Source organism: Lottia gigantea (assembly GCF_000327385.1).
Source record: "Lottia gigantea unplaced genomic scaffold LOTGIsca_24, whole genome shotgun sequence".
NCBI lineage: Eukaryota > Metazoa > Mollusca > Gastropoda > Lottiidae > Lottia > Lottia gigantea.
In genome coordinates, this window is record NW_008708707.1 from 2,629,763 (window position 1) to 2,647,013 (window position 17,251).

At 34.6% G+C, this 17,251-nt stretch overlaps 1 protein-coding gene across 1 annotated transcript; it reads left to right on the forward strand.

Moving 5' to 3' along the window:
- The first annotated feature begins 98 nt into the window (after positions 1-98).
- Positions 99-16,812, forward strand: LOTGIDRAFT_231953 (hypothetical protein). The gene is made up of 6 exons (XM_009055374.1): positions 99-173; positions 366-373; positions 11,503-11,514; positions 14,601-14,724; positions 15,291-15,516; positions 15,870-16,812. The coding sequence occupies exons 4-6, from the start codon at positions 14,615-14,617 to the stop codon at positions 15,996-15,998; spliced, it is 465 nt and encodes a 154-aa protein (XP_009053622.1). The 5' UTR covers positions 99-173; positions 366-373; positions 11,503-11,514; positions 14,601-14,614; the 3' UTR covers positions 15,999-16,812.
- The last annotated feature ends 439 nt before the right edge of the window (positions 16,813-17,251 follow it).

Consider the following 17,251-nt stretch of genomic DNA (forward strand, 5'->3'; position numbering starts at 1 on the left):
CATCGATAATGAAATTTGATATAAATTCCTAAATAATAGATTATTTCCATCACTTTACCCAGCCCTAGTGGAGATGACAAAGACAGTCTGTGGAAGTGAAAATATTGTAACACCATAAGCTGTGATAGGTGCGGGCACACAAAAGTTCATGCCAACGGGAATTTATACCTCTAAATGCCAAAGATTCGGTAAGCCATCATATATCATTCACTTAAGGAATTGAAATATTAATACCTCCCGTCAACTGTAAGAGTAATACTGACCCATTATGTCTAAAAACATTGTCAATTCCCTTCAAATAACTTTTTTGAAGTGTGCTCTTAAATACTGATAGACCAAAAAATAAAAATCAATTTTATCCCCATTATTTCATATAAAATATTAACATTTATTTAAGAAATTGTGATTTTTTTTTACTTTACCAAGTTATCTCCCTTGAAGTGTGGTTGACCTAAATACAGGAAGAGAAGTTTATACCGTATTGTTGATGTTTATAAGATGTCATAGAGTTATATAATTTATAACTCTTCTTATTATTACTTCAATATCATATAATCACATTTTAAATATTAACATTTATCTTAAATATTGTTTTATTTTACCAAATTATCTCCCTTGAAGTGTGACTGACCTACATTACATTATCTCCCATGCAGTTGCATTCATATCATTATGTACTCTGTACATGTATGTAGTCAAAATCAATCTCTTCCAAGTGGAAGCTACTGTTTGTATAACTACGATTATTAAAATCTATAGAAATCTTCAACAGATAATCGAAAAGAAGCACAAGATAACCGTGTTTCTATATGTCGTATGAACAGTAGGTTATTTGATTCCTAAGAAAAGGATTGGAGAACAGGCTTACGCCTATGAGACCTCCTCTCCCAAACGGTAGATTTTGATAAACTTGGTATGTAAGTAGGCGCAATAACATGGCATAGGCCCTAATAGATATATTTTGAAACTGCAACCACTGATTATATAAAAAAGAATATTAGCCTATCTTGTTTTCTATTTACGGAATTGTCTTGCTTGTACGAATATTTATAATGACGTGCTTAATACTTTTATATACAAAATACATCAGGTACCTAAAGTATTTTCTTTATAGACATACAATAGTTACAATACATCGTGAAAAGGTTAAAGGATGATATTTCAAAGCAAAAATGGCGGTTAACCACAATAATAAATGTCTCATGGGTCAAGGACAAGATTGTAGAATGAAACTGAAAGGATGCAAAGCGAAGAGTTTTTAAGTGTCCAATATTCACAGACTAAAGCAAGATGCCACAATTTGTCCAAATGTATATTGTATAAAAATCTTCTGACGATCATTAAATATTGGCAATGGGCTCGTATCGTCTAAATTTCGAAATCATTGGACGAGAATCGAAGTATTCTGATCGTTAAGCAAGTCAGACACGATGAACAACTTCTTGAGTTGGCCCCCTTCACTAAGGCCGTCGCCTAACTGAGGCAAAAAAAAAAAACACCTTTGAATGACAACCAAACTTTAGAAGTTTATTTTTTAATTGTGAAGTTTAAATCCACCAAGACTCCTCTTTGTCTCGTGTTAATATAAATTTCGCTGCAGCGTTGTCTTCCAACCTGCATCACCGACAAAGTGTATCTGGGTTGGATAAACAGTCGAATAAAAGATGGGTAAACGAATAGAGCATGCTCAAGTATCAATTGCATTGACGTAATATGCTATGTATTGAAGAACCTACCACATACCCGATACTCAAGTTTAAATATACAACGTACAGAATTATTCACGGTCAACAAACGCAATATAAAGAAAGATAACACGACTATATCTCATATTCTTTATGTAAAGTGTTGGGTTGTAAATCGTCACGTAGACATCTACATTGTATTTTCTGCCCTTTCAGCCTTCACATCTGGATACCACACTCTACTAATGAAATGCATATTTTTTGTTATAAATTATACTTTAAAGGCACTCACCCGTATTTAAGGAAAAGCTTGATAAGCACTTAACAAATTTATAATATTCAAGAAGAATCCATCCATTTCATATTTCCTGACAGCATCTTGGAGAACATGATCAATCGATGGATTCAGTCGACCTGGGAGACCATAACACCACATAAAAATCAGATTTGCCATCAGTTTTCCAAAAATCATTATATGACTACATGTATTTGGATCCGGTCGTCGAACTCAATGGTAGAACTTTGCGGCCATACCAGTTAATCGTTACAAGTCAATATTTTCATTTGAGAATTTCGATTGCAGAAAATCTAATGACAATAATTAAATACAAACGGGTAGAAGGACCTATGATTTTTTTGCTTCACATTATAGCTCAAAATTGAGTGATTGTTTCAAACTAAAATCACTCTTTTGAACATTTGAACGCAATGGCATAATGCCTCGGTAGATGATACCGCTGCAAAAATCACTGGTATTTTCCAAATTCAGGATGGCAGACATCATTCAACAATGGGTCTAGATTTGACCTGTGTCTGGTAATCTAGATATCTTGTCACGCGCCAAACCAGCTGAGGTCATAAAATAAAGTGTCAATAAAGGCCAACTGTTCCACCCTGAATTACATCTAAGTCACCAGATATTAATTATACACGTACATATTGCTACAGAGATACACGAATATTACATAATTATCTTGCTTCACATCCTGTCGATATTACTTGTACACGAGCGCTGCATTTAGGTACTGTCTCCCAATGAGGATGTTGCTGTATGGTTTGTCAGATAGCACTTGTGCTGTTCTCTGGGTTAAATAACCCATGTGCTGTTCTCTGGTATAACCCCTGTGGTGTTCTCTGGTATGTCAGATAACCCATGTGCTGTTCTCTGGTATAACCCCTGTGGTGTTCTCTGGGTCAGATAACCCATGTGCTGTTCTCTGGTATAACCCCTGTGGTGTTCTCTGGTATGTCAGATAACCCATGTGCTGTTCTCTGGAATAACCCCTGTGGTGTTCTCTGGTATGTCAGATAACCCATGTGCTGTTCTCTGGTATAACCCCTGTGGTGTTCTCTGGGTCAGATAACCCATGTGCTTTTCTCTGGTATAACCCCTGTGGTGTTCTCTGGTATGTCAGATAACCCCCGTGTTGCTCTCTGGTATGTCAGATAACCCATTTGCTGTTCTTTAATATAACCCCTGTGGTGTTCTCTGGTATGTCAGATAACCCCTGTGTGGTGTTCGCTGGTACGTAGCTCGCGAAGTGTGTGTACGTCAAAGGGGTATCACATGGTTGGGAATACGGACTTTACTTTTAAAGTCTTAGTGCGTAAAACTGTAAATTTCTATGTGAAATATTTATGGATGCCTCTTGACTGACAGATTGAAGTGTTTTCAGTTAACTCGACAAAAAAAAACATTGTGCAAATGTTAGCAGGCAACTGTGTCTTAAACAATATCGACGCATTGGGATTTTGGCACAATCTGAAAGTTCACAACATTCACATCTCTTGAGTAAATTCATATGTATTGTTTAGATATTTGGTGAAAATGCATTGCAATCATTTTTTATTTCTCAAGAAGTACACCAGAATGTGCATTCGATATTGATGATATTTTGGAAACTAATTTCATCCACTTCAGGTTTCTACTTCAAATTCAATCAGAATCTAAGATTTTACTTGACTTTCTCGATGAAGATGTCTTGTTACATCAAAAACTTCCATTTAAAGACCTACAACAGTCAACAGTTTACGTGTCAAATACTGCAGGCATTATTTCAAAATCAGGAAAAATGAAACTCCGAAGATAATTCCCCCGTTAAAGCAGACCCTTTTTGTATAAAGACCATCCCACAGCTTCCACCATGACCCAATAGTTCTAGGAGCCCCCCCCCCCCCTTTTTTTTTTAGTCACACAGAACCATAAACTTCTTCTTCCGTGGTATTTCAACATTATTTCATCGTTATAACGACCATCCTTCAGCCACAATCTTCATCCGAACCGTTAAATCTTCCTCTAAGCCTACGCCCATCCAAAATCAACTTTTGCATTTACATGTATATCTCTTCCAGAACTAAAGGCTTCATTCTTCTGTAATTTTACACTTCTCCGCAGAAAAAAACGTTTAAAACTAAGAGATATGACGAAACAGTGACAATTAAATGGCATTTAGTATATCTTGATAATTTTCTATTGTTCTGCTAGAGAAGCTAGGTATTCATCAATATGTCAGAATCTAAATGTCTTTACGAAAGTCTGAGATATAAAACCGTATGTTGTGACAACCTCTGGGTCACCTTCCGTGTAATACATACCTTGCTTGAAATAACAACGCCGTCATGTGGCTTTCTGCACGATATACAAAATTTCCCCAAAATGTCAGCGTGTCTTTCATTTTAGTGACGTTCGGTACATATGATGAATTTTGTTTCGGAAATTGAGCCCCTTTTCCATTGAATTCGAATTTTAAGTTATAAAAAATTTCTTAAAAAACTAAAGGTCATAGGTCGTTATTTCGTCATATTCAGTTTAGTCTTTTCCAATTTATCTATACTTGTATAAATGATGAATTGTCATTTGGAAATTGAGCCCTTTGAATTTTTCTGATGTATTTTATCTTTTAAAAATTATTTACCAGAAACGAGTGATCGGGGAGGAGAGGTCATGAAGCTCTTTCTTGAAGAACTTTGACGAAGTATTTCACCATATTTAAATGTTTTCAGATTTATAGACACATTATATGTATTTTGAAAAAATAAAACTTTTGTAAAAAGTAAATACTACTTCCATTACTGATGAAGAGGACAAGAAAGCTCTTGGCTAAGTTGAAGTAGAGTCAAAATGAAAGATCTGAGACGGTGAACAAACACCCTATGTAAAGACCTTGATGCACATGAATTCTTGGTCCTGTACACAAAGTAAAGGCCGAGATACATGTTACATGGGTGGAATTAATTTGAGCTAAATTTACAATCCATGACTCATGAGCTGGTCAAGGATGCCAGCTGTTAACGGGTCTTCCAAGAACCAAACCTGTAGAGCTCGAGGTTACAGTGTCCCATTTCAACCATTCGGGCATGCATTGCTGATAGGAACAGCTAGAAGATGATATTTGTGTGGTTCAGTGAAGAAATTGGATGTTGTGACACTATTTGTATATCTTGGCTATCGAAAGTCTATTGACCTTAAATAATATCCGGCCGACAGCTTTGTAAATTGGCACGGGAAACTTGGAATGAGAATTGCCATTACCAAGAAGTTTAGTCAAGTACCAGGTCATTCGGCAATTTTCAGCAGTTTCCGAAAACCTGAAATTACCTTGGTAATGAATGGAAGATTCTCGACAAGACTTTTTACTTCCGGAATTTCAACCCAGCTGTTTCACGTGAAATACCAGAATCATGTGACCATCTGAATATAGTTCCGACAAACAATGGCTGCCATTGATATCCATGATACGTCGCGGAACTTTCACGTTGCACCGTTTGGTACCAGGTGATAGACAGGATGTACGGAACCTAAGTTGTGAATAATAGATACTTATTTCTAACTTTCTGTTTATGTATAAAACACTGTCAAGTAGTTGATTGGTTTGCAATGTTTAGACTCGGCTACCTTGCTGAACGACCTAGAGTACATTGTACCAATATCAATGAGAATAGTTAAAACTTATTTCCTATGCCCATTTCTATAGTGGTGGAAATAGAATGCAATCATTATGAAAATAAATAGAGTTGAAGATAGTTTGGATGAAGAAATCGCTGCAGGTGATACAGTACTGGTGTTTATTTGAACAAGTTCTCATGTAAATCATACTCCTGGAAAATATGTGAATTTTAACCGCTCAGCGCCGTAATAAATGCACATATTGACCTAAAGGTGTTTCCCATATTTCATTAAAGTATTAGGTTTTGAGGCGAGTCTGGAAAACATGGTTATTTCAAGGGCATTATTCTGTTAAGATGACCTACTGATCTATTATTAGGTAGGCCAACAATGCAAGTTGGGTGAGCTGCAGTTTTTGGAAGCGTGTTTTCTCTAGATATGCATACAGGTCCCATGATTTAGGAAGACCCAATAAAATAAACCAACAGCTTTTACTTAGCAGTTTGCGGATTAGCCATTCATCCTGGGCGAGATACAAAATGTTGTATACTATAAGGAATATCCATTTCAATATTGTATGATGTTGTAGGCGAAATTGTCTGCGAAAATACGAATTTTTGGCACCGCTATCACAATTTGCCAATTATATAACACGTTGGCCTATTTAATCTTGAACATTAAAATACGTTAAGATATGAGATATCACCAATTGATCATGTAGAACCATAGCAACACTATTATTTTACTATTATAGACGTTCTAGGGTTTTGCAAGAAGAAGTTACCATATTCAGTCATGCCAAAAATAAATACATAGTGCAAAAAAGTACATGGTATTGATATAAGGACCAGTACCACTCTGCAGATGGGGATTGTCTTCTTTTCTGCTTAAAACGGATGAAACCGATTGATGCTGCAAATCTATGACAATTATTTCATTCATTCATCTAAACCCCGGCGATATTTTCATTGCATCAGCATTAAAGAATCTTATTGTAACCGACAAAATCATTGAAATCATTCATAAGCATTGATGACTGGTTCGAACATACGTAGTCAGCCAGGGGCATCATTTTGTTTAGACTAGTCTATGGTGATGATCATAGCTGAAAGTATATTACCGAACATAAATAATCCAACATTTCTTTCTTTAAGCCGTGCATCAATACAGGTATTTTAGAAACGTGCGGTTTAACTAGATGTCATCCCTGACATAACGTGACGTCGTCGATATATCACAGTTTGTATCAAATGAACTTTACACAATTTGTTATCTTCGACTGCAAACTATTAGTTATTCTCTCAAATTTCAATATATTTATTTTCTAAAAGAAAAAAACTATCGGTTTTAAGCTCGGCGAAGAAGAAAAGGGGTATTATATGGAAGAAATATATTATATATAAACAGGGCGGTAACCAGTTCTCCGTAGCTATAAATCAACATTCATTTCACTTTCATTTATCACTTGAGACTAAACCAGGGGAAGGTTGAATTTCCTGACCAAGCGGTTGGTGTAATTATGTTCGACTCTCTGGAAGCATTATTTCGCTTTCAAAAGGACACAAACTCGGTATATTCGCTTTCCTGTATCACTCTTGAGTTAGGGATGTGGAATTTACTACTGACAAAGCGGTTATTATGCAAATAAAAAACACATTGGGAGCCATGATAATGCTGTACGAAACTTCTGAAACAGCCTTCTTCATTCGCCGTTCTAGCAAATCCTATACAATGTAGTTTTTCTCGAGATGATATTTTCGAAACGCTTACTAAGGTATGTTAGCGACTAGACTGGTTTCAAAGTCGATCCCATAACACATAGAATACTGTTTCTGATCAGTAAGAGACGTCAATATTGAAGCAGGCATTTTACACACACCTTTTTCACGTTTAAACCCGTATTCTATATAGGAGTTATTATATCATTCGACTGCTTCTTATTACATCGCCTTTGGTAAATTATATATGTACGGAATAGACTTAAAGATCAGCACGTACGCCATCAGAATATACATCACCTCCCAAGTATATGAAGGCTTTTGAACACAATATGAAGACTTCCAACAATAGAAATCTATCCACATAGGAAACCGTGTTACATATTACTATTTTTAAATTACTTATCCATCGTACACAGAGACGCACACATACGAATCAGTTCCAACTAGTGTTCACCCCAACTTCTCACAGGGCAAATATTAGATCTCTTCTAGGGCAATATGGTAGTTCACTTACATTAGCCAAAGAAAATTCCATGCTGTGTATACCCGAGGAATAATTCTGTGGCCTAAAGACATGCTATAACGACATGTTAAAAGTGACGCGCTATCATGGGGTAATGAATGGACTGATATACTTTTCGGAATAGCATTCGACGAGTAATGAGTAAAAGAGTAGGCTCTACTAAATCACTGTACCTGGGTAGTGGGTACGTTCACATTCAGCAAATTGAAACGTTGGATGTGAATAAAAAGCATAATGTCAGGGCATATCTTCACGAGATGATATTTAGAAGACTGATCTAAAACTGAAAACAATGAGTGTTTTCACCACATTTTACTAATACATATCAACATGATTCAAACTTTGCCAAATTTTCACCCTTTGAAAAATGCCTTGCGCCTTCACAATTGTTTGGTACTGTGTAATAGACTGACACTGGTATTGTACTGTCTAAAATTGTTTTATATTCGTCTACAAACGGTTAGTATTTTGTTTCAATAATGGTTTAGTCGATCGCATGAGACAAACATTAAGACCCCCTGTTCCTTTGCTGTTAATCGTTGCCTGTTTTCAGTCGTCCTATTACTGATAAGAAACAGAAAAGTTGTCAAATGACCCAATTCCTTCACTGTCGTAGACGATCTGATGAGTCTGGTGCTAAGTGTATGGAATAAACTTTAAAAATCTAGAAAATGTTGATCAAATGGATACCTTTCAAATAGTTTTCTAGGAATGGGATTCCGCATAAATTTTAACGTTTATTATCATTTTGCAGAATTGTGTGATAAGCTAGCTGACAGTTTTAAACTTGTGTAACGAATAACTCAATTTTTTAGACAGTTTTGCCAATATAAAGATATAGTGCAAAGTATTTTTAGATCTATGCTGCCGTAATTAAAGTCATATAAGTGTTTTTATAGTCGAATAAAAACATTCAAAGAATAATACCACTCGTTATTCAAACACTTGGTGGCCTTTAATTTGGAAACACGATCTGGTAATAGATGCATCTTGCGATCGTATGATCGTTGTGAGTTGACCTGCGGTTACATAAAATAGAGAAGCGACTGTATATCATCAAGTACTCGACACCCCTTAAGAGAAATCTTTTCAACGTGGTAGTTTTATATTCCAAGTTTAATCGACAATGTACATCTGTAAGCCATAAGTTCTATTCTTCACGTATGCAAAAATTAAAAATTCACTCGTTTAGGGTATTCTAACCAACGAGTGAATATTAATGTACTTTCTTTACTAAAGAAGAGATAGTAATACATATTAATAACTTTTAATTTATTCCTCATCCATTTCTTAATGTGCTCACTTCTTACAATATTATATTTGAATCGATACAAATTTTCATTTATTCTCTTACTTTGGTGGCACAATGGCCTCCGATACTGTGTGTCTTCATTACCTCAATGAGGTACACCCATGTAGGACATAGACCTTGTTCAACAAAATATTATTTTAATATGAAACCTCACCTAACCTTGAACTAAAGGCAATAAAAATATTTATTTTTCAATTTATTTTAAACTCGAGCATTGTTTTCTTAAATTGAAAACAGACTGTTTGAATGAAAATACAATTTAATTGAAATGTCCTCAACTACAATTGTTTTACCAGAGCGCACATGCCGGCAATAAAAACCATCAAAAAGTTTCTGACACGAATAGGCCAAGGTAAAACATTCAAAACGTTGAAATTAAAGAAACTTTTACCAGTATACTAACAAAAGGGTTTTTAACTGTGTATATCGTGCAACATTACAAATTTACTAAGAGTACCAAATAGTAGTAGAGGAGACGAAAGGGTGCCGAGTTGACACCCTCGGTGGGGCGTTTTGAACGTTTACACAATGATACCATTCATTTACATTTTTAAATTTGACTGAAGATCGCAGAGCGTGCAACTCTGAGTAACAACCTGTTTTAGGTTCTGTTTTATATTTCTATGTCGCTCAAGAATTGGTGTAAAGGGCAGTATTGTAACATTGAGAATATTTTGTTTTGTATATTTCGGAATATAGCAATATACAAGAGGTAAACATTATGGATATAACAAAATTCCTTTCAAAGTTTAGTGCCATTTACGTAATCTCTTGTTTAAATGTCGCTTCATGATTATTAGTATTATATTTAGTACGCGCATATTTCCACGTAAACAAGTATTCTGCTTGTAGCTTTATTGTGAAGATATGAACAAGCAAATACATTTTCCCTTTTTAAGGTTCAATGGCACTTTTAACGTCTGAAAAATAAAATGTCTCACAAGGAAAGTAAGACGAGACTCTTGTTACGCGAGATTGGCAAGTATAAAAAAACAAAGTTGGTAAATATCAAAGCGTGTTGAATCAAGCAGAGAACCCTGTCTTATACCTTTTTACATAACACTTTCAATTCATTGTAGCCTTCACGAGTGTCTTATCTGCATACATACGAACAACATTTGCATAATTATATTGGCTTCTCTTTTTTCTGATGAGTTGAAACGCGGTAATTTGACGTTAGCGGGTTTAAATTAAACTACTATCAATATCATCGTACAAACACAACTTTTTTGTACAAGTAGTGTTTTGTTGTCATTTTGTGAACCTTATTGGGCCAACCTTGACGGACAGTGAAAGAAACAATTCTTTACTTTTCTTCGATTTCGAATTGTTGAGCAACGGGCTTGTGTCGTCTCAATTCAACTCAATATCTTTTCAATATCAACCCCCCTGCCCTGCATCAGTGATAAAAGGGTGTAGGTTTGAAATATTAGAAGGTACAATCTCGCTCTCTTAGACCGCCCAATAAGCTGGTATATTATGAAGAGGCATTTTTTGCGCTTCCGCTTGTCAATCAACTTATTGTTAATTGCTTTAATGCGAAAGGTCTGTGATCTTTATTACGTGCATCTTGCTTACATTAGAATATGTGTACAATAATGAAGACATCGCACTTCTACTCTTATCTCTTGATCATAATGAGGAACGATGTAGCATGTAAACAGTCATCGAAAATCCATTATGCTACATAAACGAAGTGTTGAAATTCATTGTCACTCATTGCCATTCCGTATTGGTTACTATTTGATGGGCTTTTACTCAGTACTCGCAACTCTTATCCAATTTATCTTACATTAAGAATTGCTGCATTTATTACGTGCACTGAAAGTTAATTATAGTATACAATATTAACCACCCTTTTTCTAATTACATTTTGATTGACTGCTAGTTCAGAACAATATTTAACTTACAAGAATTAAATGGTGATCGTGGATTCTAATACCGGTCGACGAATTAGGCAGTTATTAGGTTGACGATGTTAAGGCGTCCGCATTTTAAGGCATTATCGAATATCCACTCAATTCAGACTTGCGTCATGAACGAGCCTCAATGTCATTATCAAGCAGGGCGCCTCAATATTACGTGCATTTCTCCAGATCCCTGCACAGCCAGCATTCAATATATCTAGGAATATGTAAATATTGATGAATTGAAAGATAATATTTCACAGATTGATCAAACGATTGGCTAAAATTCTGCATAATTTCTATTCTTATTGTATGCGACCGTTACGAAGACACACCCCCTTTCCCATTCCTGGCTATCACGTGATGACTAGATCTGACGTACAATCTCTGATGAATTTGGAGGTAAAAAAGACAGTATATAAAAGTTGATATCAAGGACGACTGTCAGAGGATTACATAATATATTTCACAGAATTGTCGGTAAGGCAGATTGATTTTCTAGCTTTCTTTCGCACATAATTCCACAAAATGACACTATTGGATTGATCAGAGCCGTTGATGGAGAGATTTTTATTTCTTGGTAATCTTAAGGAATATAATAATAAATTTTAGATAGAATAATTTGAAGAAATATATTCAGGTTTTTGTTTGTAGTACAAGCGTCGTAATCAGATTGCTCAAGTGATTTTTAATTTCGTGGGAACCTTAAGGAATATAATAATTATATATTCTTTATATAAATATACTCATCTTTTCGTTCGTAGTTCACGCAACATAATAATGATAACAATCAAAGTGATGTATCTCTCAGAACGAATGAACATGGCATAGCATTTTCTTTTTTCTTTCATGTAATTTGAAATTATTATCAGAAATGCACTCGCTTACTTTATGGTTCTGTATAGAAATGTTCTGGGATTTACATAAAAAAGATACAAATCTTGAACTGATTTTTTAAAGAAAGAAAGCCGTTATGTCATTTCTGACACAAAAAATAAACAAATGTGTATAAATTTAAAATTAATGAATGTGTTTCAAACTGATAAAAACTGAATTTTGTTTATTGTAGACAGAGATCGTAGAATATTTTCTTTCATTTGGGAGATTAACATAAATCTATTTTTTACTCATACCAATTTTCTTTTTCGTAATAGTTAAAATACATATATAATAATTTGAAATACTTGCATTTTTTTAGGAGATAACGTACGCTTGTCTTTATAGTAAAAATCCTTTTATGTTCTTGTATCAAGGAGATTGCAATAACAGAAAGTTCATACAAGTCATTGATAAGTCTTATTTTATAGTGTCTACTCTTTTCTTGTACATAGACAAATATGTATCTTAAAATTTATTTTAGAATCAATAAGGTTAAACTATAAACTAAGTATTTTCGCATTCTAAAGAGACTTTTAGAAAAATCTTCTTCTTCACTTTTCCTCTTCGATCTTTCAACAACTTCTTGTTTTCTAATTGGATATTCTGGTCTATTCTAATTCAATCAATTCTAATTCAACCATGTTCTCTATTCTATTTCAACCATGTTCTATATTCTATTTCAACCATGTTCTATTTTCTAATTAATCTAATTCAACCATGTTCTCTTTTCTATTTCAACCATGTTCTCTATTCTAATTAATCTAATTCAACCATGTTCTCTATTCTAATTAATCTAATTCAACCCTGTTCTCTATTCCAACCTTATGCTCTATTCCAATTCAATTTAATGGCTCTACCCAATTCAACCATGTTCTGTATGCTAATTAATCTAATTCAACCATGTACTGTATTCTAATTAATCTAATTCAACCATGTACTGTATTTTAATTAATCTTATTCAACCATGTACTGTATTCTAATTCAATTCCCTTTTTGGAAAGGTTTTTATGGTTGAATAACATTTCTTGTTAGTAAATCGAAGAATCTGCTAAATTTAAGTTTTTTGAAAGAAAACTTTCTACTCCCTTCGATAAAGACTGACATTCGATTCTATTTTATCGTATGATGTTTAGTCGAATTTCTAATTTTATTTACTTTTATGAAATCCCAATAAAACAACCGCATTGCTATTGACTTTGGAATCTGTATTACCACAGTTATCATTTTGCAGCCTGATATAAGCCACCTATTCGAAACTGTCATATATTAAGATTGAAATGACATTATTGGCAGAACGTCGTATTTGACACCAATCTCTGTTCCTTAGTTTGATGCCGTCTTCATTAGCCCATAAAGTGGAGAAAAATATGACGTAAAACTCCATTCATTTCCTTGACTCAGACATTACCCTATCTTGCAACTTTGAAGGTATCACCAACCCACCTACAGTTGCTGAAGTCGGAAACATGTTTGATGTGGAAGGTCGCATAAAAATACGCGTACAATAAATCGACCACAATAAAAAAATAGCCAGTTCAAATGTTTATAGTACTGGAAGTTTCAAGAGTGACCACGACTCTTTAATATCTATCATAAAATATAATCAAAACACTAAGACATTGGCCAGAATCAGTGAATGAAATGCCACCAATTGGCAAGATATCAGTAAAGCTTGTCTTGTTTGTAATTATCAGTCTCTGGAATGTAATTGTTTATCTGGTTGTAACTGAATTCCCATATAAATGTATATCCTACAAACTTGAACTAGTTTCATCTGTTTACACAGCAAGGTCTGCTTTTTTCAAACATTTTCATTTCTTTTTAAATCTTGTGGACTTAGTAATACTGAACTAGTTTTGAGTTAAATGTCAATTAATTTCAAACACGAGGACGTTTTTTTCTTACGTTTAATTTGTGTTTAAAGAGTGCGTTAATGTCAATACCAGGGGCTCGGTTTATGGCGTCTAAAGCACCACACTAAACCTCGATATTTGATTTTCACTGTTATTGTATCACTATTACCTATATCAAGAGTGTATGTTTATTCGGTCGGTTGTAAGGTATACCCGTGTTCAGAAAATACACCACCAGTGACGACCGACATTTATGCACATTCAGGAACAGTCACATCTAAGCGATCAAACAAAAATACGAAGTCCACTTCAGTTTTAGGTGGAATAAAACAGAGTGAAACCATCCAAGATATACAAACTGTATCCAGTGGTACTTATTGTATACAATAAACTTCCTACAAAAGGGTTATGCTTTGAATAGTTTGTGCACAATTATTTGTGCTGGACCAACTTACCCTGACCCCGAAGCAAAATGCAACTGCTCTCGTTTATGTCTTTTCAATGTCCGGGCTTGTAAGGATGTGTAAATATTTACATAAGCCAAATACGTCCATGTAAAGAAAATATTAACTAAGTTTTCATATTTTTCCGATTCTTCCGATTGAATTATTTTCTGCATTAGGACTGTCTTTCAGAGGAAAATCGTAACCTGTTCTTTTGTTTAGAACCTACGTCTTCAGATATTGCTGGTCGTGCAGTTATTTTAAGCTTTAATGCACCTAGTTTTGTTGCTTAGCGACATCCGGAACACTGGATCATTTTTGTCTTCATTTAGGGCTGCATTCTCTTACGTTTTGCTGTAAAAATTAAATGAAATATTCATTTAAATTCCAGCTTAACTGAACAAAATGGCTTGTGCTATTACTGGTTTAACTGCTGCTGAGAAATCTCTTGTTGCTGAGGCCTGGAAGAATATTTCTCCCAAGAAGAAGGACTATGGAGTTGAACTTTTTATGTCGTATGTATTTTGATTTACCAAGTAAAGCCTTAATATATCTTAATATTATTGATAAATAAGACAATTTATGGATAGATACTTCTAGCATATTCATTACTTCAACGTTTCAATGTGGTTCTCACACCGTCATCAGGAATATAATCAACCACATTGAAACGTTGAAGTAATAAATATCCTAGAAGTATCTATCCATAAATTGTCTTATTTATCTATAACCTGTGCTTCTAATATGCCTTTGAAAGATTAACATCATTGGATAATGCTGACCCATCTATACCGTTCAAAACTCAACACAAAAGCTTTTCACAGAATTCGCCTAGCTAACAATGTGTAATTTTTATATTAATTACACACCAGTAGACCGATGACTCTGGTTTTCAACAAGACTGTCTGAGAGGCCACTTTCAGACTATTAATTAAAGCTATGCTATGCTATGTATGGAATTTTATTCGGCAGCTTAACATATACTCAGCTACCAAAGAATCGTATACACGTAAACATGTTTGTACGATGTAACTCTTGCGAATATGATTGACAACAAATTTTACTACTTCGTTCATTCTAGACTCTTCACAGCTCACCCAGATGCATTGGACCATTTCAAGAACTTTCCAAGCAAGAACTTGGACGAGATTAAGAACACTGCTGATATGAGAGCTCATGCTGCTGCCGTCATGTATGCCCTGGACTCTCTTGTCGATAACCTGGAAGATCCAGAATGTATGGTTGGTCTGATTAGAAAGATTGCCAGAAACCACAAATCACGTGGAATTGGAAAGAGCCGATTTGAGGTGAATACTGTCAGTTTAGATATATTCATTTATGTAATTTATTATTCTTTGATCTGACGAGTTTGTTAAACAATACATGTTATAGGTCATTATGATATTCCACCAATCAAATGCTCTGTTAACATTGAAGCTTACTCAATAAGAAAGTAAGATACGCCTTCTTACTTGTTAATTTCGAGAGATATGGATGGAAAGTACCGTAACCCACAGAAGAAGGAAGAACAAAACATCTTGATATGCGTTTTAATCATATTCAGCATTTGATAGTCATTCTTCTCCTGTTCTCCAAAAGCATTTACCACATGTCTTAAATAATGGACATATATGGTAATGTATTTTTATTATTCTTACAGCAACTCAGAGGCATCTTTGGTAACTTCTTAGATACTTCTCTTGGTGGAAAATCCAACGCTACTACCAAAGGAGCTTGGGACAAATTCCTTCACTTCACAAACAACCAAATTGAAACTATGCAAGCCTAAGAATTCCAGATGTTTGCTGATTTCGTCCTGTGGAGATGTTTGACAGCAGATACCATAAAAGTATAAAGTATATGAAATAGAACCCTTCATTTATATTATAAACTTTCATTAGACAAAGACAGAATGCATACAGTGTGTAGTTCATCATCGTTTTTCACAACCTTTGCCATTTGACACATAAATTCATAGGCCCGTAGCCACAGAGGGTACCTTTCTCAAATACGTATAGAGGTTAACACCAACAAAGGCAGCAAACAATGTAACCAACAATATCTTGTGTTGCAATTAAAACCCGTTCTTCAACAGACCAACATACGGAACATAGCTTCGACTTTTGCTCTATATATTCAGTTATATGCTTGGAAAACTATATTGTCCTTATGTTAACAGTATTACATATTGAGAATTTTTTAAATTTGTATTCATTTATAGCTTCCGATATCCATAAAATCTTTTAAGGAAAATAAGATTGCAAAGACGCTTCGTTAGTGGCTTAATTGGTATAAAATTAGTTCTGATTCAGCCAAAATGGTGACAGGGATTACAGCCGCCTTTTACTCAAGCTGCCACAAAATCAACGACTGTCAGAGAATTTTAATTATTTTTACATCACAGTTGGCTGGAACCTCAGAACGACGGACAATCGATGACGGCGGCTTTAGATACCACGTTTATTACCGTTCGCTAACACTGTAGACCAATCTTCAACAACAAATATACTTATAGTTCTATGTATCTGTAGGGACAACTCTATGATATATTTTTGTGTTATGTATTTTATTTGCTTTTTTAGAATAAATGGTATGAAAGTTTTGTATTTTCTTGGAAAACTGCTGTTGAAAATCAATTTCTATAGTAAGGAATAATACAAACGTTATCTGTCGAACGATATGCTACATTGAGATTGAAAATTGGTAAACAATCTAATCGTTCTAGCGCACAGCAAGTCTCTTAAAGCCCAATTAGCGGAACTAACGTAGACAACGTCTACATCATGCAGTTTGCACGGAGATTTTTTGTCGATTTTAATGGATTGCTGTAAATCTACAGAACGTAAATTTCCTGTCTTATCTGAACATTCAGAAACAATACTATGCCTACGTTAAATATGAACGACTTATCCAACGATCACAAAGTTGTCCAGAAATCAAGGACTCAGAACCAGCTTCTGACAAGACTTTGGAAAGAACCTTGTTAATTGTTGTAGATCAGAAACAATAGGTACGATTTAAGGGTGATTCTTTGAGTCCATT

Coding starts and splice junctions, on each gene's coding strand:
- LOTGIDRAFT_231953 (XM_009055374.1), top strand. CDS start 14,615: ATGGCTTGTGCTATTACTGGTTTAACTGCTGCTGAGAAATCTCTTGTT. Junction 14,725..15,290: donor GGAGTTGAACTTTTTATGTC/GTATGTATTTTG, acceptor CGTTCATTCTAG/ACTCTTCACAGCTCACCCAG. Junction 15,517..15,869: donor TTGGAAAGAGCCGATTTGAG/GTGAATACTGTC, acceptor TTATTCTTACAG/CAACTCAGAGGCATCTTTGG.